This window comes from Myxocyprinus asiaticus, chromosome 24 (genome assembly GCF_019703515.2).
Source record: "Myxocyprinus asiaticus isolate MX2 ecotype Aquarium Trade chromosome 24, UBuf_Myxa_2, whole genome shotgun sequence".
Lineage (NCBI taxonomy): Eukaryota > Metazoa > Chordata > Actinopteri > Cypriniformes > Catostomidae > Myxocyprinus > Myxocyprinus asiaticus.
In genome coordinates this window covers 20717784-20742850 of record NC_059367.1, presented here as the reverse complement: position 1 = coordinate 20742850, position 25067 = coordinate 20717784, and the positions used below count along the sequence as shown (strand labels likewise).

The 25067-nt window shown below is 38.6% G+C and overlaps 1 protein-coding gene across 1 annotated transcript in view; it reads left to right on the top strand.

Moving 5' to 3' along the window:
• Positions 1–1827: 1827 nt before the first annotated feature.
• Positions 1828–25067, top strand: part of sema3ga (sema domain, immunoglobulin domain (Ig), short basic domain, secreted, (semaphorin) 3Ga) — a 37038-nt gene continuing 13798 nt past the window's right edge. Inside the window, exons 1-2 of the mRNA XM_051653090.1 lie at positions 1828–2307; positions 9717–9845. Coding sequence (XP_051509050.1) covers positions 9728–9845 — 118 coding nt within the window. The 5' untranslated portion in view covers positions 1828–2307; positions 9717–9727. The remainder of the gene's footprint in view (positions 2308–9716; positions 9846–25067) is intronic.

Sequence of the window (25067 nt, the reverse complement as noted above, 5' to 3'; positions counted from 1 at the left end):
AAATAGAAGGAGAGGGGGTCAGATCCCATTTTCACCCTGTTTAAATTTGAGCGCTTCAAAATTCCAACATATCCTGTTTTCAACTTTTTCATTTTTAAAATGAATATTAATTCAAATCAATGAAACTTGGAGGGAGGGTAAATCATTGTGCTCTTCAACACAAAGGATAAAGTGCAAATTCTGTGCTTTCACAAACATGAGATGGTCACTCTGTCAAAGTTAGTAACAAAGGGAAATGTTTAGTTGGAAAATTAAGTCATCAATTTGTTGAGCTGCCATACCAAACAGCATGGTAAGACAAAATAAAAACACCACACATAGGCCAACATATGTGAATATAACACATTTTGTTACACCAATGTGGTTTGGTGTTGTTACCACATTGTTTAAACTAAATAATGTCATATATTTGGCACGTTTTGTCCTAAACTTAGTTGATTCACTGGTGTGCGTAGATGTGGCCAACAAATACGGACTATGTAAAGTGTCTCTGACGTGGATGAATGTTGGGCTGAATGGAAGATGGGTCAACCGGTGGGGCTTAGTGCGTTCAGGGTAAAAAATTACACGGAAACCTGAACTTAAAGCTGACTTGAGTCACTTCCTCTCAAAGGAGAATAAAGGATGCCTCCCACATAGAGAGAGAAAGACAAGAAACCACCTCCACATCCGCAGCAGTAGGCCTACAAGCAAAGGGCTCATTGTGTAATGTCTTGGAAAAACAGACCCCCCCTTTTAATAAGACCAAAAGGAAATGGAATTTGTTTTTATTCTTGGACTAACTCTGGAATTATGTGATAGGGCAATGAAAATGTGTTAAACTTGTAATAACAACACTTGCTCATCCAAGTGTGTGCCAGAGAAGTGGAGGCCCTAGTAAGAACACACACCATGAGCCCTTTGTGTCTAAAATACTGAGTTGCACGTTTTTTTTTTGTGTGAGAGAATGTCCTTTCACCCACCCCAACTTCTCTGTGTTAAGTCCCCGCTGTCGTGAGTCCTGCAGCCAGACGCGAAAGAGCTTTGGGATTTTCTGAACACGTTCTGGCGGGACAAACTGATCCGCTACATGTGCACAACAGTTGGTATCCCATACAAGACCTTGCAACTGTCAATCACTGTTAGCAATAGTTAGTGATGTGCCTCTAATGAAGATGGACAGGACAGACCACACAGATGTCATAGCATGTAAATTTGCGTTGAACAATAATTTGCATCTAAACAAATCAAGGTTTGTCACACACACATAGCAATACATTCATGTACAAGTATCATCACGTTGTAAAATTATCATTAAAGGGATAGTTCACCCAAACATACAATTCTGCATCATCATTTACTCTTCCTCATGTCGTTCCAAACCCGTGTGTCTTTCTTATGTGCAACACAGTCTCAGTTACTATTCACTCTTATTGTATGAATGGGGGGGGGGGGGGGGGGGGGAGGGGGGTGCAACGATAGTGAATGGTGACTGAGGCTAATGTTCAGCCCAACATCCCCCTTTGGGTTCCATGGACAATTTTTATTTTTGGGTGAAGTAACCCTTTAAATTTTATTATAAAATTAAAAAGTTAAGAGTTTAAAAGTTAAAAGTAGGTAGGTAGGTAATGATACAGTAAAAAGAATTAGAGAGAAAAAAAATATATATATATATATATAAATGTATGTATATGGAGAAGAAGCATCATCAAATGCAAACAGAAATTAATCTGGCATATAAACTGTTGTATACAGTATCTGCATTCATAGCTATTCTGTTCATGACTTCCTGGCTTCACATAGTTAAATGCGGCTCGTCGGGAGCAGTTGTCTGCTGAGGGGGCTGGACCGTGACACCTCACCGGCAAAATGAACCAAAAACACCTGCCACCGCGCAAAACATCCACACTTCCGACACAGCGACGGGCAGTGTGTAGCTGTCCGTGACAAGACGACGCATACATTTTCTGTTTTGTATTCAAAGCGGTAAATGAAGAAGATAGTGTCACGAAATCAGCTAAACACCTCTTGACTTGTATTGCCTTTATCTCCTCAACTCTCCAGATAAGAGCTCTACTAAGGAATTGCGTGCACAAATTCACAAACTTTTTGTGTCGCCGACTTTACTGAATCACTGGCATGCCCCAAATCTCGGAATTCAAAAGACTAGAGCTGTAAAAGCTCTTATGTTTTTACGAGAAGGTTTTGGACAGATGTAAAGCGCGAGCGATTTTAAGGAATGTAACGATAACATCTCAAAATACACTGCCTGAAAGTCACAAAATACACGGAGGAAATCACCGACAGAGTCACAGAGGACCGAATAAGGTAAATATAGTTCTCTTATTTTTTATTAAACCAGTCTGGAGTTTAAATCGGTCAGAGCCGGTGAGAGTTTTTTTAAATGGTCTCAGGTAAGAGGATGTCGGGGAATTCGTTGTTGGGGTCTTTATATATTTTTAAAGGGTCTAGCTAGTTTTTTATATAGTTTCTTTTGTCTTGTTACGTGGTAACAGATACGTGGGCTTCAATTTTGTGCGAACATGCTGAATTGTCATCAAAACAATCGTTTTTACATTTTATAAATAGCCTAATTAATAAGGTCGTAACCTCCGATTTATATAGTCTACTGCAACACTTCTGTTAAGAAACAGCCTTTATTATAATGCTCTATTTAATTATCGCGAGAAAAAAGATGTAGTCGTAATAATTTACGCTGTTGTGAAGATTACGTGATTTTGCATGGGCTTATTCACTATTCGATTTTTTTTTTTTTTAATTTTTTTTTTTTTTTTAAATAGGCCTAATTTTGACAAACTTATATGTGTTTTAACATATGTGTGTTTTTAACATTTGCTTGAATCTGATTTAGTTTTATGGTAATTCGTATATTTGGAATAATAAGGAGATACAGCAGTCTGTAATTTTGCCAGTAAAAAAATAAAAAAAATAAAAAAATAAAAAAATAAAGGGGGGAACAAACGCACGCGCTTCAGTTGGATTTAATGGACGTCATAGATAGCGCTTGAGCATCCATAATTAATATGCTGGCCATTCCGGCAGACGACTGATACATAATGCATGCAAACAAGAAAATATAACGGCTTACACCTGTCAGTTCTCACTCAAGGTTTGAAACAGCAAATATGCACTTTAACAGGTAGGCTATAGTTTTTTAAAGAGAGAATTAGGAATACATGTTATGTAGTTATTTGTAGCCTTAATTTGTTGCATTTAGTTAAGAATTACTGTTCAGGATTGGTTTCTCACTAGTAAATCAGAAAATCTCACTCCAGCATTTTTCTGTCTGTCTGTCTGTCTGTCTTTGTCTAACTTTCAGGTTAAAGGAATATTCTGGGTTAAATATAAATTAAACTCAATCTACAACATTTGTGGCATAATGTTGATTTATTACCACAAATTTTAAGCAAAATCTTGGTTACAGTGAGGCACTCACAATGGAAGTGAATGGAGCCAATACCTAAACATTAAAATACTCTGTGTTTCAAAAGTATAGCCACAAGATGTAAACAATATTCGTGTTAAATTTATTTTAGTGTGATAAAATCGCTTGCTAATCTTTTCGCTCTAGAGTTATATCCAATTTTACAACTTCGTTTCCATGATGACATAGCACTGTAAACCCTAAAACGACAATTAAAAGTAATATTTAACCCTTTAAAGGGGCTGTAAGCGATTATTTCATGGAAAGGAATGCAAAAAATGTTCTTACTTCCTGAAAGATATTAATGAAATATGTGCCCTGAGATATCTGATCTGTCTCTGTGACAACTCTAGACTCTGTAAACAGCAAACAAAAATGTGTCTGTGATCCGCGGACAATGACACTTTCTGCCTTTCAATCATTTTGCGCATTCTCATAGTATTGTAGCGGATTATTGAGGCATAATGCTATTTTAAGCCATGTTGTTCATAACAGTTGTCAGTTGAGGGTGCTGTTTTACTATGGTTGTTTTAAACAACCGTTTCTGCTCTCAATAAAGCTAATTCTGGTATCTTTGGAGTTCGGGGTTTTGGAAAGAGGGGGTGTGGCTAATCCATCAGTTGAACTCACTTACAGCACCTTTAAGCTCTGAGGATGTTTTTAAATATTTCCTGTGTCAGTGGCATACCCAAAATTAAAGGTTTATAACTTGACAAAAAAAAAAAAAAAAAAAAAACAACAACAAAAGAAACGAGGGTCAAGTGTTTGGTATCAATGTAAAGAAAACGTATTTATCAATGATATAGATTATGATACATTCTGAAACTACCAAATATGTACTTTTTTCTGATTTTTCTGATTTGACATTATATATCTCTGGGTGTAAATAAGGTGGCTTCGAAAAAACTGCTTTTGTTTTGTTTCCATTCATGTCAGCTGTGTCTGAGAAATTTTGTGTTGATACGACAAAGCAATCAAAAGTTATAGCATTACAAATATAGTTGCAAGCAGCCATTCTTGGACCAAGCCCCCTAAATTGCCTTGTCTATATGGCCTTGTAACACATCAGTGGAAAGGAGTCGTCGAGAACCGGCTTGAGAATATAAATAATTTTTATTAAATAAAAAGACACACAAACACATACAGGGCAGCTGCCCATAATTCTCTCTCTCTTGAGCTGCTGTCTTCAGTTGCTTTTAGCCCTTGCTTGCCTCATCAGGCTGACTGGGGTCTGGGTGTTTGTCATTCCACCCAGCCCCACCCTCCTCCACACTACAGGCCTTTATAACCTATAGGACCCTCAGAGTAGCTATGGTGTATTTTGCAAATGCACACTGGTATATAAGTCATCCAAAGCTGGGTTCAAACCTGTAACTTTCCATATTACAGCTCTGTGCACAATCCACTGAACCATGCTGCCTCATGGTTGACAGTCACCAGAGTGTCATACCATGCTTACAGTAAGCACAGCCAAACACAGCAGTTACCATGATCAACTTCATATTGAAGTAACTTTACAACAAAGATACAAATCTAAATTCAATTAGCCCTGCAATCATTCAGTAAGCACAGTACAAAGACTCCAGTAAAAGATAAATCAAACCTGATGACCTGTTTAGGTGGGGATTTGAACCCATGACTTTTAGAATTATAGTCCAGGACACTGTGCCACTCAGTTGACATGCTCAATGAGTGGCAAGAAACAAGCTGAGTTTAGAGTGTTTTCTGTTCAACTACAGGTGTGCTGTCTTCAAACAGCTCAGATACCCTCAGGACTTGATGTCGAAGACACATCCCAATTTTCATTCAAATCCGTCCAAGCATTCAAAAGATAAAAGTTTTATCATAATATTCAAAATGTTGGAGAGCCGATATCAAACACAACTAAAAGTGTTTGCAACTTCTAAATTGTTTTCAACTTGTCCACAGCTGGGCTTGAACTAGCAAACCTTTTTGATCTCCATACCACATACATAAGTCATACAGACTGCTGCGCTATGAGCCACAAGCTGAAAAACTGCTAAAGAGAGATTCCAACCTGAGAATTAGAAGGTTTAAAAAAAAAAAAAAAAATGTTTAAATTTCTCTCTGCATTTTCTGAAAACATATAATACACAATAATACACCAAAATTTAGCATTTTGACCACTATGTGGCGCTGTCTCCAAACTGCTCAGCTATCCTCAGGACATGATATTTGTGAAGCATACCAATTTTCTTTAAAATCCGACAATGCATTCAAAAGATATAAAAAAGTTATGGGAAAAATTGGTATCGTTGAAATCCTCATGACCCAAGGAATCCAGAGACTCCAACTTCATGATTTTAGGACATACAGTTCAAAGGTTATGGGTAAAAACAAAATTTTTTCACATTTCTTGACCCATAGGTGGCACTGTCTCCAAACTCTGCATTTACCCTAAGATTATGGTCCTGATTAGCCTTAAATCCTATTTCACATTGACCTCTTTATCTTTACTATGATGTAACTTTTCAATAATTTCAAAAATCAAAATGAAGTGAAGTCATATCTGTGTGGCTCGGTCTGGAGATTATTTTGAGCCATTGTTTGGTTTAAGGTTTAAACTGTAAACATCACAATCCAAGATGACGACCACTGTAATGGGCAGAGTTTTAATGATGATTCCCCTAATGTCAGGGGAATCATCATGTCCATTGGAATCATCAGGAGGAGACTAATTAGACAAAAAATCATTATGTCTCTAGGTCAAACGGTTCAAAAGATATGCCCAAAAGAAAAGTGAATTTTGACATGGTGGTGGCGCTACAGAGTTTGTTCTAGAGACCCAAAATTTGTTATGGGGGCTATTCGTGACCACCCCATCAGTGTGCCAATTTCATCATTTTTATACGTACGGTTCTATGGGCTGCCATAGACTCCCTGCCAGAATAATAATAATAATACAGAAAACTATCAGATGCAATAGGGGCTACAGCCTCTTCGAGGCTTGGCCCCTAATTTATCATAGTGTCCAAAAACGTCTCCATGTGTCCAAAAGTCTATCCAAACAAATAAAACATAATCATTGTACATTAGAACTAATTACATATGCAAACACAACAAAGACTAAAGGTTTGCATAGCATGCAGACATTATTTTAGTAATGAGATTTCACAGAATGAGTGCCTTTTGACTCAAGGGCTGTGTCTCGTTTGGAAGGCTGTGTTCTCCGGAGGTCGCATTTGTCGGCCGCATACGTCACCGAGGCTGTCTCGTTTCAGAAAAGCGAGTAGGACACTTCGAATGCAGCCTTCGAATGCAACCTTCTTTCACAGGAATTCAGAGGATGCATGAGGTGTATCCTTTGTGGGCACTCACAACCCACAATTCTTTGCTTCAACGGAAATGTAAAAAAAAATGACGCCAATTTGCCCGTAAATATGATGTTCAAACGCAAGGAATGTGAATTCCCAAGTTGAAGTACCTCAGTAGATGGGTGCAGAGTATATAATACGTATAATTATATTAATATAGAATTAAAATAAACTATTAGACTAAAAGTACACCTGTAAAATCTATTTTCTTTTCTCTTTACATCATTATAACTCTCCTAAAATGTACCTCATGCATTCCCTTCCAGAGGGACTTTGTTCCCTTCTCACTCAAAGTGCTGTCGCTTGTTAAAGTGTGGCGTGCTTTCATAGCAACCACGTTACGTTCCATTTCCATTTGTCCTACGAAGGCCGTCTCGTTTAAACGAGGCTTGTTTAAAGGAGGACACTCGGTATACTGCAGCCTTCAAAGAATGCGTCCTACCTAGCATGCAGCCTTCGAAACGAGACACAGCCAATGAGTTTGCATTACTGAGTCTGTGTCATTTACTTGGCGCCATCTCCTGGTGGCCATATGTAACATTGTGCTTTGTGTGGATTATCTAATGATCTATGCATCCAATTACCTTGTGTAGCTTGTTTAAAAAATAATCACCTCCTCTAAGTAATGGTATGTGATATTTTATGTTCCGTTTATTTTTCTTGAAGTTATAAGCGAAAGCATGGCATATAAGCAACACCAACAGAATTACCAAAGACATATATTTAACTATTACTCACTGTACATTTGTCTGTGAGTAAAACAACTAGGCTGATTGTATTCTACTCTTAGAGAGCTTTTTCAACAACATATGACACATGGCTATTTGATCAATTTGATGTTTTTACTGATAGCAATAAGTGCACAATAAGTGCACAATTTTTATAAATTATCAAAATGGAACACTTCTGATTTGTCTGCAAATTTCAAAGCACTTGTTCAGTTTTGGTCATAATGCCTACATGCATTGGAAAGTACAGATTCTAAGCTTTCAAACGATACCTATTTTGTGTTGGTCAAGTCTGTAGTTATTAATATTTTGACAATTATTTGTTTTTCTCACGGTCGGGTTAAACAACTTTACAGCTCAAATAATACATTTGTTTTATTTTATAAAATTATAAGCTTCACATTTATGCTATTAAACCCTCAAAAAATTGGCCCCATTCACTTACATTGTAAGTGCCTCAATGTAACCTCTAATTTTTAGTTTATTTTTATTTTTTAAGAAATTATTTTTTGTGGTAATAACAATACGCCACAAATGCTGTTGATTGAGCTTAACTTGTATTGAACCTGGAATATTCCTTTAACTGTGTAGCTGTGTGTGTGTTTGTGCGTGTGTGCGTGTGTTTCCTTCTCTTTCCCTCAAATCAGTGCCAGAATCAAAATGTAAAAACAACTGAGTGACTGATGCTGCTGAATATGTGAGTGAAAGGAGACATAAGACAGATCTGTTCTTGCACAGAGTGAGTCTCATCAAGAGCCAATGAAACGCTGTGATGTAACATCAAGGCATTTTTTAATTCAGAATCAGAAGTGAGGAGGCTTTGAGCTGGAACAGATCATATCAATTATTTGTTGGTTTTCTAGTCTTTTATGAGTGCATCAGAAATCACAGATCCATGTATATCTCATCGCTGTTTCAGTACCTAACTCTTACACTGCCAGCTATGATCCCAATCAAACTTTTACAGAGTTGTGATAAACATCTGCATGAATATACAGAAAGATAAACATCTCCAGTCCCCTTTCTGTCTCTCACCTACTTTTCTCTCTCAGTCTATGTCATCTTGCAGTTTGGACATGTATTACATTCCTAGACAAGCCCTTAGATGTGTTTTGAATATGAATTTGAACAACTGACAGCTGGAAGAGCCTAGACTTTTTTTATCTAGGCTCTTTTTTTGTTTTGTGTGCGCGCGTGAGTTCATGGAAAAGGATTAAACAAGTTACAATGTTGCCTTGTGTCAAAACATTTGCCTCCACATGTTGAAAAACAAAAACACACAAACAACCTAAAGTAAACTCTGGCCAACTCACAGGTGCAGTACTTAAAAATGCTAATACAAATATTTAGCATAAATACTTCTCAGTCTGATTTAAGCTGATCTAATCACACATCTCTGGCAAAGAGAATGCACAGACACTCAAATCCCAACCATGTGGGTAACTGCTGTACTGACATCACCCACATGCATCACTGGAAAGCTGATGATGTCATATACAGGATCAGTACCTGATGGAAATGGATCTAAAAGTGGCAGCAGGCGCAGCCCTGGACACCAGGGGCCTACGAGATCTTCCAAGTTTTAACAAACAGAACAGGGCTTTGCAGCAGCTTGGAGGAATTTGCCACCTCAAGCTTTTCCCAGGCACATGGCATTCTAAGCTCTTTTTCACAATTAGTGGTTTTTATCATGCCACCCCTGCACAACCCCCCCTCCCCAACCTGTTCATGGGTCACAAACCACATTTTAATCTGCTAACTCTGAAAACAGTCTGCGCAGTTGCACAGGGTGGATGAAGATGATTAGCAACACCTGTTTTTCCAAAAATAAAATTGACACAGTGTACCATAAATGCTGACCCTCTAATGCAGGACTGAAAGCTCTGTCTTTGCATGGAATTATTTTGGAGGAAGGTGTGACAGGCTGGGATTTGTCTGGCTGCTAGAACGTGAAGCTAAATATATGACCGTGTGGAGAGTACAGTAAGCTGTAGTCATGTTGTTTGTTTTTCTGTTTCGTTTGTTGTCTGTCTAAATCGAACTGTCTCTGTTTTTCTTCCTCCTCTCTGTATCTCTCATTTGTTTCCAAGCTATTTTTTAAACTCCTCTCATCTTTTCTCCATACTTCCTTTGTCTAAACCAGTGATAAATTTAGCCTCTCTCTATTTTTCTCTCTCAGTCCACCTTTTCTTATTTTTTATTTATTTATGTTTTTGTGAATTTGTATAGGTTGCCTGCAAATGGGCCTTACTATGAGAATTATGGAAACTAAACTCCTCCTGTTTCTGTTGGCTTCCTTTGTATTTCAAGTGGCCTGCACACATCGGTCCGCTCCCAGAGTGCACCTGGCTTTTAAAGGTGAGAACAAACATTATTCATTACCTGTCTATGCATACTTATGCACTCAATCTCGCTCTTTCTCTTTTGCCCACACCCACATGGACGTACACCTCCAACACTCACATAGACAAATGTATGCATAGTTATTTTTCAGTGCCCAGCTGTTCTTGGCTGAAAACAAATGGAGGATGTTGTCACCAAGGTTGAGGTAGGGTATGTGCTGGATCTGGGCGGGTATCCTCGAGGCAGCATATACCAGAGAACCACTGAATCCTGTACATTGTTTATTGTTAAAAAAATTCAAAAGGTCATAGTAATATATGTCATTTCCAGGATTTCATACATTTTTATGAGAATTTTAAGTTGTGATAATGGAACATCAGAATCAGAATCAGCTTTATTGCCAAGTATGCTTACAAATACAAGGAATTTGTCTTGGTGACAGGAGCTTCCAGTGTACAACAATACAAAAACAATACAAAAACAGCAGCAAGACATAGATAATAATAAAAAATAAAAAATAGTTATACACATACGTACATACACACACAGACACACACATACATACATACACACATACACATATGTAGTGCAATCTAATACAAGGAATACTGATGCCATTTGAGTTCTTTGAATTCCCATTAAATGGGAGCTTTGGCAGCATTTGTGGCATAATGTTGATTACCACAAATATTAATTTAGACTTGTCTCTCCTTTTCTAAAAAAAAAAAAGCAAAAAAAGAAAAAGCAAAAATATGGTTAACAGTGAGGCACTTACAATAGAATGGGGCCAATCCGTAAACGTTAAAATACTCACTGTTTCAAAAGTATAGCCACAAGACGTAAACAATATGCATGTTAACATGTTTTAAGTGTGATAAAATCGCTTATTAATCTTTTCAGTGTCAAGTAAAATCCAATTTTACAACTTTGTTGCCATGACGACGTAAAGTTGTAGTCCCTAAAACCATTAAACAGCTATAAAAACTGTGATTTAAAGGTACACTCTGCAATTTTTTTCCTCATTAAAAAGTTTAACTCCTAAAGACATGAACTGTTATTTTGCGATATATGTAGGAAATCATGACCACTTACATTAAAACGAAAACTCCAGTCATATCAGTAACCTTATAAAAACTGTTTTATTCTTATGATGAGGAGGAGGGCGGGGCTGGGCCATGACTATGCATGCCCGGCCCCCAGTCGGGCTAATCAGCCGGGAAGGAGGGACATGGGCAAGGAGGAGGCGGGAACCAGCGGAACAGACAAAGTAATATTTAATGAAACAAAAAGACACAAACACACATGCACACAAGGCAGCTGCGTGTGACTCTCTCTCTCTCTCCTGAACTGCCGCACCCGGCTGCCTTTATCCCTCTCCTCGGCTGATTAGCCTGATTGGGGGCCGGGTGTGTGTAGTCACGGCCCGGCCCAGCCCTCCTCCTCATCACAATTCTACATGGAGAGGGTCCGCACATGGGGATCACATGACCAGTCGTATACTACTGGTTTAATCTCAGTAACCATCCTGTTATTTGACACTTTCACTCATTGATTAAAGTAATCATGGCTGGAGTCACGTGGCACCGTGCGAGGAGTGGACGTGTGAGCAGCGAGCTCTGTGCACTTTGCTAGTTTTAATGCTATTTGTGTCATAAACCAGTGAGATTCGATACACCCTGATTCTTAACTGTTCTAGGAAGACAATATGTCAAAAAATTCAAAATCCTTGGACTCTGGAGACATTTAAAGACACTTACGTGCTCAAGCTGATTCCCCGCAGCGGCAGGCAGGAAGCCCCGGATTCAATTCGGACAGTGAATTGAAAGAAATCCGGCATTAATTGATGAACGTGTCGGCAATGCTGACGAAGTTTGTTGCAGACTTGGAGGATTTGGCTGTAATACGTCGATCGATTACTTCCATGGAGACTAAATTCTCTGAGTTGGTTACAAGATTGTCGGATGTCAAAAAACAGATTATCTGGAGTCATCAAAGAGGGAATTAGCTGCTAATCCGCTAGAGACCAAGACAGACTTGCAACGCGTTTGGGAAAAGCTAGCGGATTTGGAGAATCATAGTCGGCGAAACAACATCCGAATTGTTGGAATTCCTGAGCATGAGGAAGGCAGAGATATGGTGAAATTCCTAGACGGGCTCTTCCCGAGTCTGCTCAACATAACAGGCCATAAGATGGAAGCTGCGAGCTCACAGAGTCCCGGCTCGGAGATCGGCTGAGGGAGACAGGTCCCGATCAATTTTGGCCAAATTTCTGAGATCATCTGATAAAGATCTTGTGTTACATGAGGCTCGGAGCAAAGGAAAGCTTTCTTGGAAGAACCACAGCATTTTCTTGTTCCCAGACTTTGAGAATTTGACAAGAGAGAAACGTGATCGATTCAAGGAATGCAAGAAACTCTTACATCAACGGAAGATCACTTTTGCTCTGATGTTTCCGGCCAAACTGAGAATAGATACTAAGGATGGATGTAGAGAATTTACTTGCCCACAGCAAGCATTGTCCTACATAAAAACATTGGAGTGAGTAAGCCTTTTGGTGATTTTCATGTTGCCGCCTAATGGACCGACTCATTAAACATACACTCGACTGTTCGAGGAAACTGAGCGCCTTTTTTGCTTCTCTTTGTGCTGGTTCCGCCTAGCGGCTGGAGTTTGTTTTGTTGAATATTTCTTGCAGGACATTGGAAGGCTGAACGACTGAACAAAGGCTGAAGCCTTTTATTTGTTTTTGTGCTGGTTCCGCTTGTGGCTGGAGCTTGTTTTGTGGAGGAACACAACTTCGAGACAATTAAGTGGATGAATCTACATGGTTTTTTTTATTTATTTTTTTATTCCACTTATGGGCTGGAGTTTGTTTTTTAGATTATCTTCTACTGTGTAATTCTGTTTTACAAATTTTTGTATAGAAACACCGGACTTGAGCAATCTAATGGCAAAGTTGTTGCAGGGGCTCTCGTAGGCACATGGACTGTTTGAGTTTAGAGGGATGGATGCCGGTTGGCGCTGTCGTGCGCGGGGTTAATGCACACGTTTTTCTTCCTGTTTGTTTGGTTCTGGGGGAAGTTCTGGGGTTGATTGTTGTACTAATGTTGGAATGTGGTCTTTATAATTTTATTTTTGACACATAATCTATTTTTTCTTATATGTCAAAATGTCAGATGTTAATATGAGTGGATTATCTCTCTCCACATGGAATGTGAATGGGTTGGGGCACCCCATAAAAAGAAGGAAGGTTATTTTTTTCTTAAACGTAAGAAATATGATACAGTGTTTCTTCAAGAAACGCATCTTTCCCCGCAGGAAGCTGAAAATTTGGGAAGATATGGGGTGGACATATTTACTTTAGTGCTGGCTCAAGTAAGAGCAGGGGAGTCATTACATTGAGAAGTAAAAATCTATTATTATTATTATTATTATTATTATTTATTTATTTATTTTATCTGCGTGTGTACATGGACTTTGGCCACAGGGATGTTTGTTGGGGGTCTGGGTGGGGTTGGGGATCAGGAGGGGGGAAGGGAAACAATGGAGTTATGGAGTAATGGTTGATTGAATATGAATGTTGTGGCAGGGAGGAGGGAGGAGTGTGGCAGGGAGGAGGGCAGGGCCGGGTTGTGATGCTGCACACCCGGCCCCTAATCAGGCTAATCAAGCCCTCGAGAGGGATATAGGTGAACGGAGGCGGCAGTTCCAGAGAGAGAGAGTTACGGGCAGCTGCCCGGCATGTGGTTGTGTTTGTTCGGTTCTTGCCTCCTCCTTTCCCTTGTACCTCGTTACACTGGTGCCGAAACCCGGGAAGGAGGAGGGATGCGCCATAGTAGAGTCCTCGCCACTACCATCCATCCCAACAGAGCAGCCACGGCCATCTGCCGGGAGACGGAGGGGCCCGGCCACCTGAGAGCGGAGGAACAGCTGCCGACCGCGAGGGGAGGAGGGGCTCCTACCTGACCGCCTGGAGTGGTCAGGGCTGCTGCCAGGGGTTGAGGAGACCCCTACCAGCCGCTAGAACGCGGCGGGGTCGAGAGGACCGCCAACCGCGAGTGGGGAGGGGTTCCTGGCCGACCGCCTGGAGCGGGAGAACCGAAAACATGGCGGGGCGTTCCGTCTGCCAGGGGCCTGAGGACTGCCTCTGATCCGCCCGGGGAGGTGTGGCTGTCGTCCACTAGAGGGTGGAGGAGTGGCCGAGGACCAAGCTACGGCATATCGGAGAACCGGCGAGTAAGTTTTTTTTTTTTTCTCTCTCTCTCCTGCTGTCGCTCTGTGTTGGTCTTTCCCTCTCATTTTTTTTTTGCTCCCCTTGTCATCTTCCCAGTTCCAAAGAGGGCGGGGCTGGGAAGGCACACACCCCCCGTAAAGGGGGGGGGGGGTTGTACGTCATGCCAGGGGCACCCTGGCCTGAAGGAAAGGAGGGAGGAGAGTGGCAGGGAGGAGGGAGGAGTGTGGCAGGGAGGAGGGTGGGGCCGGGTCGTGATGCTGCACACCCGGCCCCTAATCAGGCTAATCAAGCTCTCGAGAGGGATAAAGGTGACCGGAGGTGGCAGTTCCAGAGAGAGAGAGTTATGGGCAGCTGCCCAGCATGTGTTTGTGTTTGTCTTTTTGTTTAAGTTTATTATTAAATTATTATTTATATTGTCAAGCCGGTTCTCGCCTGCTCCTTTCCCTTGTACCTCATTACAAATGTTTTGCTTTGTTATGTGTCATGTTGAGAAGCAACCAATAAAAATTTTAATCTGAAAAAAGTAATCATGGCTGACTGTGAATGCTAAATTTCTACAGTGGCATCTGAAACTGAAAACTATTGATTTTAAATTATGCTGCATCCAAGCGGCTAGGTGTCACTGTAAATCAAAATGACACAAAGACAAAAGTTACTGAGTGCACCTTTAAACAACTTTACAGCTCAAATAATACGCAAGTTTTAACAGTAGAATTAATGTAAGTGCTTTTATAAAATTATAAGATTCACTTTTCTGCCATTAAACCCTCCAAAAATTTGACCTTTTCATCTCTGTTGTAAGTGCCTCACTGTAACCTTGATTTTTGCTATTTTTTTTATTTATTTATTTTTTAAGAAGGGACAAGTCCAAATTAGTTTTTTGTGGTAATCAACATTATGCCACAAATGCTGTCAATTAAGCTTAACTTGTACTGAACCCCAAATATTCTGAACCCTTGTTTTGGAGGAGTTTAGGGATATTCCCACAAATCTTTCCCAGCATCCTGTTCTGATAATTTGGCACTAGTCTTCAAAGCTTTTGTCAGTAATCAAATGAATCAAAAAAATTACAGTCATTGTCAGTTATGACAAGCTAACTGTCACCAACCTTTCTGACACACACATACATGCAATCATTACATACACACCGAATTAAAATTGAAACACATTCTGTATAGTCATGTACACACGTAACCACATGTACACATGTACAGCCCTCTAATTCAAATTTTGAGACAGGCTGAAGTATCCTTTACAGCGCATACCTGATGTAAACAGGAATTAAATGTGTGAATCAGTCAAGAAGAATTCTCTCATCTCAGAAAGAGTGATGTATGCCACTGTGCTACATAATTACCCCAAAGATAATATAGCATTCCCTCTCTCATCTTTGTGGGATTATAACTCTGCACCTCATTATTTGGAAAGTAATCTACGATAAAAAGCAGCGGTGAGCCTGATACAGCAACCCATTACAATATAAGCACAATTTTAGAATTGTTTGTGTTGTGCCAGCCAGCTCTTTCCAAAAACCACATTTTCTCTTAGACACACCTTTTAGTTTGCTTATTTCTTGAGTTCTCATGCTTTGCCACGGTACAGTAGTTATGACCTACTGTACATAGAGAAAGGCTCAAAGTTACTACTGTTGGTATTTTTTAATATCCTGGTAAAAAATATTATCTTATTATTTTTAGAAGTTGTTTTTAGGTCATTTAACAGTTTTGAAAGGATATTTCCTTTGGAAAGCTTGCTGTGAAGAATAGCATGTGTTAAGGCCTGTCAGAAAAGGCCTGTGTTTACAGAACACACTCCAGGTTGCACTGAAGCTATGATACTGAACCTCCTTGAATTTACAACTCTTTTGTCTTTCCACCAACTTAAAGAGAGCTTTTAAAACATTTTGCCATGTTTAATTGTACAGAATTCAGCAGATTTCCTTTCAAAATCAGTGCAGAAAATGCAGACTAAATGTGTATATTCCGTCTGGGTCTGCTTATTACCAAAAAGCTCCTTGTTTTTTTATTTATTTATTTATTTATTTTTATACGGTTAACTTGACTGCATCAAAGAAATATGCTGTGAATTTGTTATTGGATTATAGAATTGTTTAATGAGAGGAATAGGTCACAATGGCATATTTTGTGCTGAGGGGGTTGTTTACTGGGCCACATAACTCAAATGAGGCAATTGTGTTTGATGCCACAATTCTCAATGACTCGTGAGAATTCAATTGACCCTCCTGTTCTTCGCAAATAATCGAATCGTGATGTGGGTTGAATGTGCCTTGAAGGAAATTCATAATAATGTTACCAGGATTCATGAGAAACAAAAGTTGTTTCCTATATCAATCACCTAATGTTTCATATTTCCAATTGCCCTTGGCTCATATTCCTCCTGCTTGTGCCCTGAAAAAACCTAATTGAAAAGATGACTGGGCTCAATTATGTGCTCTCAGTAATTTCGTTCCAACTAGTTATTGTAAGCTTTGTCATTTCTTTCATCACCCACCCCTGTAATTCTGCTGAAACTCTGGATGGCCTTGGCTCAGATCCAGACCATTTCTGAAGTCCCATTTTCCTGAATTACAATGTATTTTACCCACAAGGAAAGATCAGCCCTCTGCTATCTACTCGACTCCACCCTCTCCTCCACATCAAGAATAGTTGGGCGGAAAAATCTACTTGTCTTGTTGGTTTCTATGTTTTCTGCTGTTATCTGAGATGGATTGTTCATTGTTTGCCACTGGGATAATCTTTGTTTCAGAGGCGCCTGCAGATGAGGGAAGGTCTTTGTGTAACTCTAGAAAGTGTTCCCAACTAGAGACTATGAGAACACAGCAAGAAATTGGCAGGAACAGCGAAAGATAAACTTGATATTCTACAATGTAACCATATCCTAATATGAATATGCTCAGAATATTTATAAAATTATGAATAAGAATTCAAAAAGAATTCATATTATATTTCATAAAATCAACTTTGGCAAAGGTTCAGAATGTTTATTTAACCTCCTGAGACCCAAGCGTGACTGCTGTGTGCATTTTCCATTTTCATGTTTGATTTGTAAAAGTAGCATCTAATAAAGAATATTAATTCTAGAGCAAATAGTTTTCCTAAAAATTATGTCCACATCTGTGGACAATGGGAATAAGGGTGTGTTCGCACTTGGCAGGCTTGTTTCAATTAAAACGAACTCTGGTGCGATTGCTCTGTTAGTGCATTTCATTTGAACAAGTATGAATGCTGCCATCCGAACCTTGGTGCGTACCAAACAAGCGTACCGAGACCGCCTGAATAGTGGGTCTCAGTCCGCTTCCAAACGAACTCTGGTGCGGTTCGACTGATATATGAATGCAACATGGACCAAAGACATCTAAACGGACCAAAAACAGGAAGTAATTTGCCTAATACTGACCTCAAGCATACCTGGTTCTTCTCATTATAGGAGCTATGTTGCCCATTACAGTTCGGTACAGGTGTCGGAACCGCCATCAGCCGTCCTCGCAGTATATCTTCGTTTGTGTGTGCAACGGAGGAATTCCTGGTGCTGTTTTGACTCCTTTACACATTTTATTAGCTCTTCGTTTGTTCTCAGCTGGTAAAAATACCACCATATATACATATATAAATCTAACGAGCGCATTTCGCCCAGCAGCCAGCATTGTTTTGGATGATCGGCAAGTTCTGTAAAAAATATATGTCATAAAAGCTGTCCAATCAGGTTGTGAATTTTTCCTGATGCCTTTGGTTTTGTATCGTTAGGTTCGGTGTTAAAAATGCCAGTGTGAACGCTAAGCGAACCAGGACTATATATATCATTTTCTTTTTTGGTCTGGACCAAGAGGACCAAGAGAACCGAAATACAAGTGTGAACACACCCTAAGTTAAATTTTAAGTAATACCATGCTATAGAAAGTCTGATTGTTTTTCATTAAATTGTTTATGCTTCCTGGAGTGTTGTTTATTCATGTTTTTTGAGACATTACAGACATTACAGCTGATTTTTTCTGTATAAATAAATCTGATTCAAAGTAATGGCCAGCATAATCCAATCACTGCCAACCATGTTAAAATAAAATGTAGCATTATAAATTCTGAATCTATGTATGTACTGATTACCATTGTCCCATGTCTGCCTAACATGTTGAGTGGTCCAAACATCATCTGCAGCCTGAAACTGAACTTTTGGTTGGATTTTAGGTGTTAATAGACTAATAGGTCTCAGAACAATTCGAAATGCATCTTTTTTTCATGCTAACTCCATATGAAGCCTCTGAAAGCAACATTTTTCTTGATGTGTGATTCTCAATGTGAAAATGCACAGTAAATATGGTAATGCATTTACTAATGTTAAAGAGCTCATATTATGCTAATTTACAGGTTCATAGTTTTATTTTGAGGGTCTCCTAGAATAGGTTTACATGCTTTAATGTTCAAAAAACACATTATTTTTCTCATACTGTACATTTCTCTACCCTGTTCTTCATACTCTGGCAGAAACGCTCTGATTTACCTCCTGTCTCTTTAAAGCCCCCCTTTTCGAAAAGCCCAGTGTGCTCTGATTGGTCAACTGGTAAGTTTTAATTTTGTAGCTTTCTTACAAGTACACTGTTGATTTTTGTGAACCTAATAATGCTTCAAGTAAAAGACACGTAGTGCATCTAAGTTAGTCATCTTTTGCTGGAATGGGTGTAGCCGAACTTTTGTCGCCTGAGCTATGAACAGAGAACAGAGGCTAACTACCAGTTAGTGAGCAAGTTAGCCGTGGACTACCGTAGATCGTGGCTGTAACATTACAGCTTGTAATTCTATAATTATATAAGACTCTTGAGATCGACCATTTTGTTTCACAGTTTTAGATCAAAGCTGGCCCACAGCTGAATAGTAAACCTTTACTAAAACAATAACGTTACATAGCAAGTTAGCCGAGCACTACCGTGGATTGCAGATGTACAACGACCGTTTGTAAAAATAAATCCATCTCCACACTTGATCACTATTCATGAAAGAAAGAACGACAAACAATCTGCATAATTCTACACAAATGTAGGTAAAAGTGGGCCTGCAGCTGATTAGTAAATCTATTTCAACACAATAACATTAGCTAGCAGGATAGCAGAGGCCTAAAGCTGTACTGGGTGTACACCGTAGCTACAACACAAAACTCTGCATTTGAACTCTCGGTAGCAGATAAATCCACAAATAATCAAACATACTTACAGGTTGTGATCCTGAAGCGCCAGATTATCCCAACAAAGTGGGAACTGCACCATCTTTCAGGAGTAACCGTCTTGAAAGTCCGGCATTGGTTGTGGTTGTACTGCTGAGAAATAGTGGTAAAAATACATTTTAACCCCTGATACTTCAATTCATCTGCCTTTGGAAGTCCAAACAAAGAGGTTTTGCTTTTGCAGTGAAGAAAACAGCATCCTCTCGACATGGCGACAACACTAACCCAACTGGCTTCTGCTATAACCAGGGTTGGGAGGGTTACTTTTGAATGTATTCCACTACAGATTACAGAATACATGCTGTAAAATGTAATTTGTAATGTATTTCGTTAGATTACTCAAGGTCAGTAACGTATTCTAAATACTTTGGATTACTTCTTCAGCTCTGGTAGATTTTTTTCACTTGTTTTGACTATAAAAACTCTGCCAGTACAGTAAGACAAAATACACATGTTATAAATACATTCTCTGAAAAACCTAAATATCTAATGCAGTGTTGTTTCTAAAACAAGATAAATCAAACTGATCTTGTTTTAAGGATTTTTAGATATTTCTACAGGAAAACAATACAAAAATTATTATCAAGAATATGATTTTTGCCCAAATATCAAAGGTCTTACTAGAAAAAAAGAAAATATGATCCAACATGAATTTTCTTGATAAAACAAATATGATCGTGCCTGATAACGTGTATGTAAAATGGCTAGAAATAGCATTTTAGTTTAGCGTAAAGCTAAAGGTTTATTTCTATTTCTTCTGCTCCAAACTTACTTCAAACTTACTTCTCTGTCTGCTCGTATGAATGTAACATATCATAAGAAAGTGTTTCACTGCTGTTCAAATGCTCTTTGGATTGCATCATTTATATGTATAAATGTTTTCCATCTGAAAGGACTAAATACTAAATGAACAAATGACAATAAAATGCAAAGTAATCTCTTCAGTAATCAAAATACTTTTTGAATGTAACTGTATTCTAATTACCAATTATTTAAATTGTAACTGTAGTGGAATACAGTTACTTATATTTTGTATTTTAAATACGTAATCCCGTTACTTGTATTCCGTTACTCTCCAACCCTGTCTATAACTATGTTTGTTTGAGGGCGGACCAAAGTAGCCCTTAGGCAGGCATTATGCAAATGTGTTACACAGTGACGTAGATACTTTACAGAAGAAATGACTGGACTACAATCCAGCCGTTTCTTGTAGTTCTTGAGCAGTGTTTTCTGTGGGAGAGAATAACTCCCTTTTGCATGGACTTTGTGCTTTGTAACTTTGCAGACCTTTTACATGCACAAAGAGCTATGTTAGACACTAAAGGAAAGGTAAAATCCCAAAAAGCATAATAGAGCCTCTTTAATGAATAGAACTGTGTTTTACAGGGATAACAAAATAAAATCTAACAAAATTTATATTAAAATGAAGCTAAATTACCCACAGATAAAGTTATTCAACATAACTAATATGTTTTTTCAAACTTTAATGTCCCACAATAATGTCCCACAATCTACGTGTGTACATCATGTTTATCCCGCTGACGTGCAAAAAATTAATTAATTTTTTAAAGTGGCATATCATACGAAACTAGAGACGCTACTTTTTACACCCAAACAGGTTTCATTGAAAAAGCTTAGAGGTTTTTTGCACTTTTGTTGGCACTGCATCTGTAGAAGCACTTCACGGAAATTGAGGAATGCTGTTGTGTCACGTGACTTGGTGCGTCAGAAGTTTAACCCTTAAATGACAAAGTGTTGTGAACAGAATTCAGTCGGCTTAAATCAATTTAAATTATGCGCTGCGTATAGTGAAGCCAAAATACAAAGTACACGCATGTGTACACGGAGTCGCACGAGACTGTACATACTGTATATTTATATTACAGTTCAGACCTTTGTTCAGACAAAATATTACCTGAGATCTCACATAAAGGTTTAGAGAATAGTTTATCCGAAAATTTAAATTACTCACCCTTACATCATACTCACACCTTTATGCTGTTTTGTTTTCCATAAAATCAAACAAACAAAACAACATCATGTTGATCTGGTTCACAATCCGTACTGAACAGTTTGTTCACAAATCTTTCTTATCTGGTTCTCGAGTTCAGCTCACTGACTCAATGACATAGATGCTCACTGGAGGAGTAGATTATCAGTGAATAATGACTTTCATCCTGTTCCCCACACAAAGCTATTTTATTACTTCAAAAGACTTTTAATATAGCGCACAAGTGAGATGGACTACTTTTATGATGCCTTTTGTCCTTTTTGGATAATACATAAAAAGCATACAGATTTAGAATGACATGAGGGTAGGTAGGCAAAATCAGACAGAATTTTTTTTTTTTTGGGGGGGGGGGGGGTGAGCTATTCATTTAATTTTAGTGTTATGTTTAGTATTCATTTTTGTGATGTGCTATATTTTGAGACTGATATCTGAGACTGGCCAGGACTGTCTTTTGATTCTTCTGATATTCCCTGTTGAATTATTTGCATACAAAACAAAAGCTTCCTAAGAACAATTACGGCAGGAAACTGTCATGACTTGATGTTGCTCAACTTCATACCAGTGTCTTTCTCCTGTTATTGTAACGAACCATGTGCTTTTTGTCCACTTTAGTCCACTTCAGGCTTGCCAGAGGTGGTGTGTTCTGTGTCCTGTTAACGGTAAAGGAAAGAGAGGGGAACTGGACTGTACACAAACCCTTTCCCTTTTGCCCACCCTGTTCTGTCTCCAACAGATATCCGATCATTAGTGGTTATTTTAGCACCCTTTCCACAGCATCCTGTAAACACACACACTAAAACATATATACACTTTTAGAACATTAAAGGCGTCATCGAAATGCCCTCATTTCCTGTATACCTAAATAGTTTCAAGGGTGTTTAAACATCCATACGGATGATTTTCCGGTAAAAATTCCCAAAGGATGACAAAGCTCATTCACAAATTGGTGCTGAGTTTGTAATTTGGGTTTTGGCGCAACTGTTTTAAAGATATAGTTCACCCTAAAAAAAAAAAAAAATTCTGTCATTATGTCACTTTAAAGCTGTATGACTTACTTTTTCTGTGGAACACAAAAGGAGAAATTTCAAAAATTTAATTTTTTTTATTTTTTTATAATGAAAGTGAATAGCGCATCTGGTTGACATCATGTCGTTTGGTCTTGAGAGATACAAAAACCAATGAGGTCTGATGTCATTATTGCAACCTTATCTCATAATGAAAACGTGACTCTATATACATTTTTGCAAAACTTGTTATACATGTCTCCACAAAAGAGGTGCTACAACAACTGTGTGTTTTATTCACTTTCACTCAAATCATGACTTCAGTGGCTGATTATAACTTTATAAACACTTATTTTTCTCTCTATTACTCAGACCCTGCTAATCTTTTGAAAAAGTATAAATTTTTGGAGTTCACTAGTTCGAATCCCAGGGTGTGCTGAGTGACTCCAGCCAGGTCTCCTAAGCAACCAAATTGGCCCAGTTGCTAGGGAGGGTAGAGTCACATGGGGTAACCTCCTCGTGGTCGCTATAATATGGTTCGTTCTCGGTGGGGCGCGTGGTGAGTTGAGCATGGATGCCGCGGTGGATGGCATGAAGCCTCCACACACACTATGTCTCCGTTGCAACGCGCACAACAAGCCATGTGATAAGATGCGTGGGTTGATGGTCTCAGACGTGGAGGCAGCTGGGATTCATCCTCCGCCACCCGGATTGAGGCGAATCATTACGCGACCACGAGGACTTAAAAGCGCATTGGGAATTGGGCATTCCAAATTGGGTGAAAAAAGAGGAAAAAATCCCCCCCCCCCAAAAAAACACACAAAAAAAACCAAAAGTATAAATTTTAATGCCTGTATTAAAGACCACCAACATATACAGTATACACTTATTCCAATAAGATTAGCTTGCACGGTAGCGCACCTCATAGAGCACTGGACTTTGGACTTTTTCAAAACCAGACAAGGACTCAAGCTGATATGTGACACGACAGAGACATAGAAACAAAACGTAATTATGTGGTTACTTCAGAAAATGTGCTTTTCATTTCGTTTCTGCATTTTAAAACACTATTGGTGAAGGTTAGGTTTTGGATAAAGGTAAGAATGTCTGTTTTGTTAAACTCTCATTTCTCTTTTCAGACACTATTGCTTAAGTTTAGGGTAAAGTTTTAGGTTAGGGAGGTACGTTTTATTAAATCCTCCATCTGAAATTCACCTTAATATCCTTGTCTGATTACAACCTCATTTCGCTTGGTTTTGGCGCCCGCTGCTGGACATTTCACTTGAAAAGTGCAGCCAAATGTGTTAAGAAGCATGTAATTTCAGTTTTGCAAAAGCGTTGCAATGCTCACATAAATTTCATGAGACCAGGCTGCATTATTGCCGTAGATACCATATTTGAATTGGGGACAGTAATCAGTTGAATAAATTGATTAATGATTTAAATTGAGAGTAAATAATGTTCATCACACAAAGTAATCGTATGGCTTCACAAGACTTGGAATATAGAAAACGAATCATATCGACTACATTTAATGTGGGATTTAAGGTGTTTTTTTCCTATTTGGGGCTTGACAGCACAGAATCCCTATTCACTTTCATTGTATGGCAAAAATCTCTTCAAAGCTCTTTAGATTTCAAGCTTTTGTGTTCCACAGAAGAAAAAAAATTCTTAAGGGTTTGGAGCAACATTAGGGTGAGTAAATAATGACAGAATGTTCGTTTTTGGGTGGACTATTCCTTCGAGAACCTCACTGGCCTTAGGATGCTAAGAAAGTCTACAGCAATTTCAAGCAGTGGGTCAGTGCTTGAAATATTCAACCCTTAAAAGCACATCGAAACACTGAAAATCACTCAGTTTTAAGACCCACTCTTGGATATTTCTGCTTGACAATGCACACTACAATTCCGCTCCACTGAATGAGCAAATAGCAAGAAACAAATTTGAGATTTTCATGTTGCTTTTTTGCTTTCCCTATACAGTCTGAGACCACAGCTTTTAAGTGTATTAAAGGAAAAGTTCACCCAAAAATGAAAATTATCTCATCATTTACTCACCCTCATGCCATCCCAGATGTATATGACATTCTTACTTGCTGAACACAAACAAAGATTTTTAGAAGAATATTTCAGCTCTGTTGGTCCTCACAATGCAAGTGAATGGGTACCAAAAACTTCTGAAGCTCTGAAAGCACATAAAGGCACTATATAAGTAATCCATAAGACTCTAGTGGTTAAATCAATATCTTCAGATGCAATATGAAAAGTGTGGTTGAGAAACAGATCAATATTTAAGTCTTTTTTTTCTATCAATTTCCACTTTAACTTTCACATTCTACTTCTTTTGTTTTTGGAGATTCACATTCTTCGTGCATATCGCTACCTACTGGGCAGGCAGGAGAATTTTTTGGAGAAATTACTTAAATATTGATCTGTTTCTCACCCACACCTATCATATCCCTTCTGAATATATATATTTAACCACTGGAGTCATATGGATTACTTTTATGCTGCCTTTATGTGCTTTTTGGAGCTTCAAAATGTTGGTACCCATTCACTTTTATTGTGAGGGCCTACAAAGCTGAAATATTCTTTTAAAAATCTTTGTTTGTGTTCAGAAGAAGAAAGAAAGTCATACACATCTTGGATGGCACGAGGGTGAGTAAATGAGAGAATTTTCATTTTTAGGTGAACTATCCCTTTAACATAATTAAGATACAGATTATAATCTATTTCCTGACAAAACTTGCTTTCCAT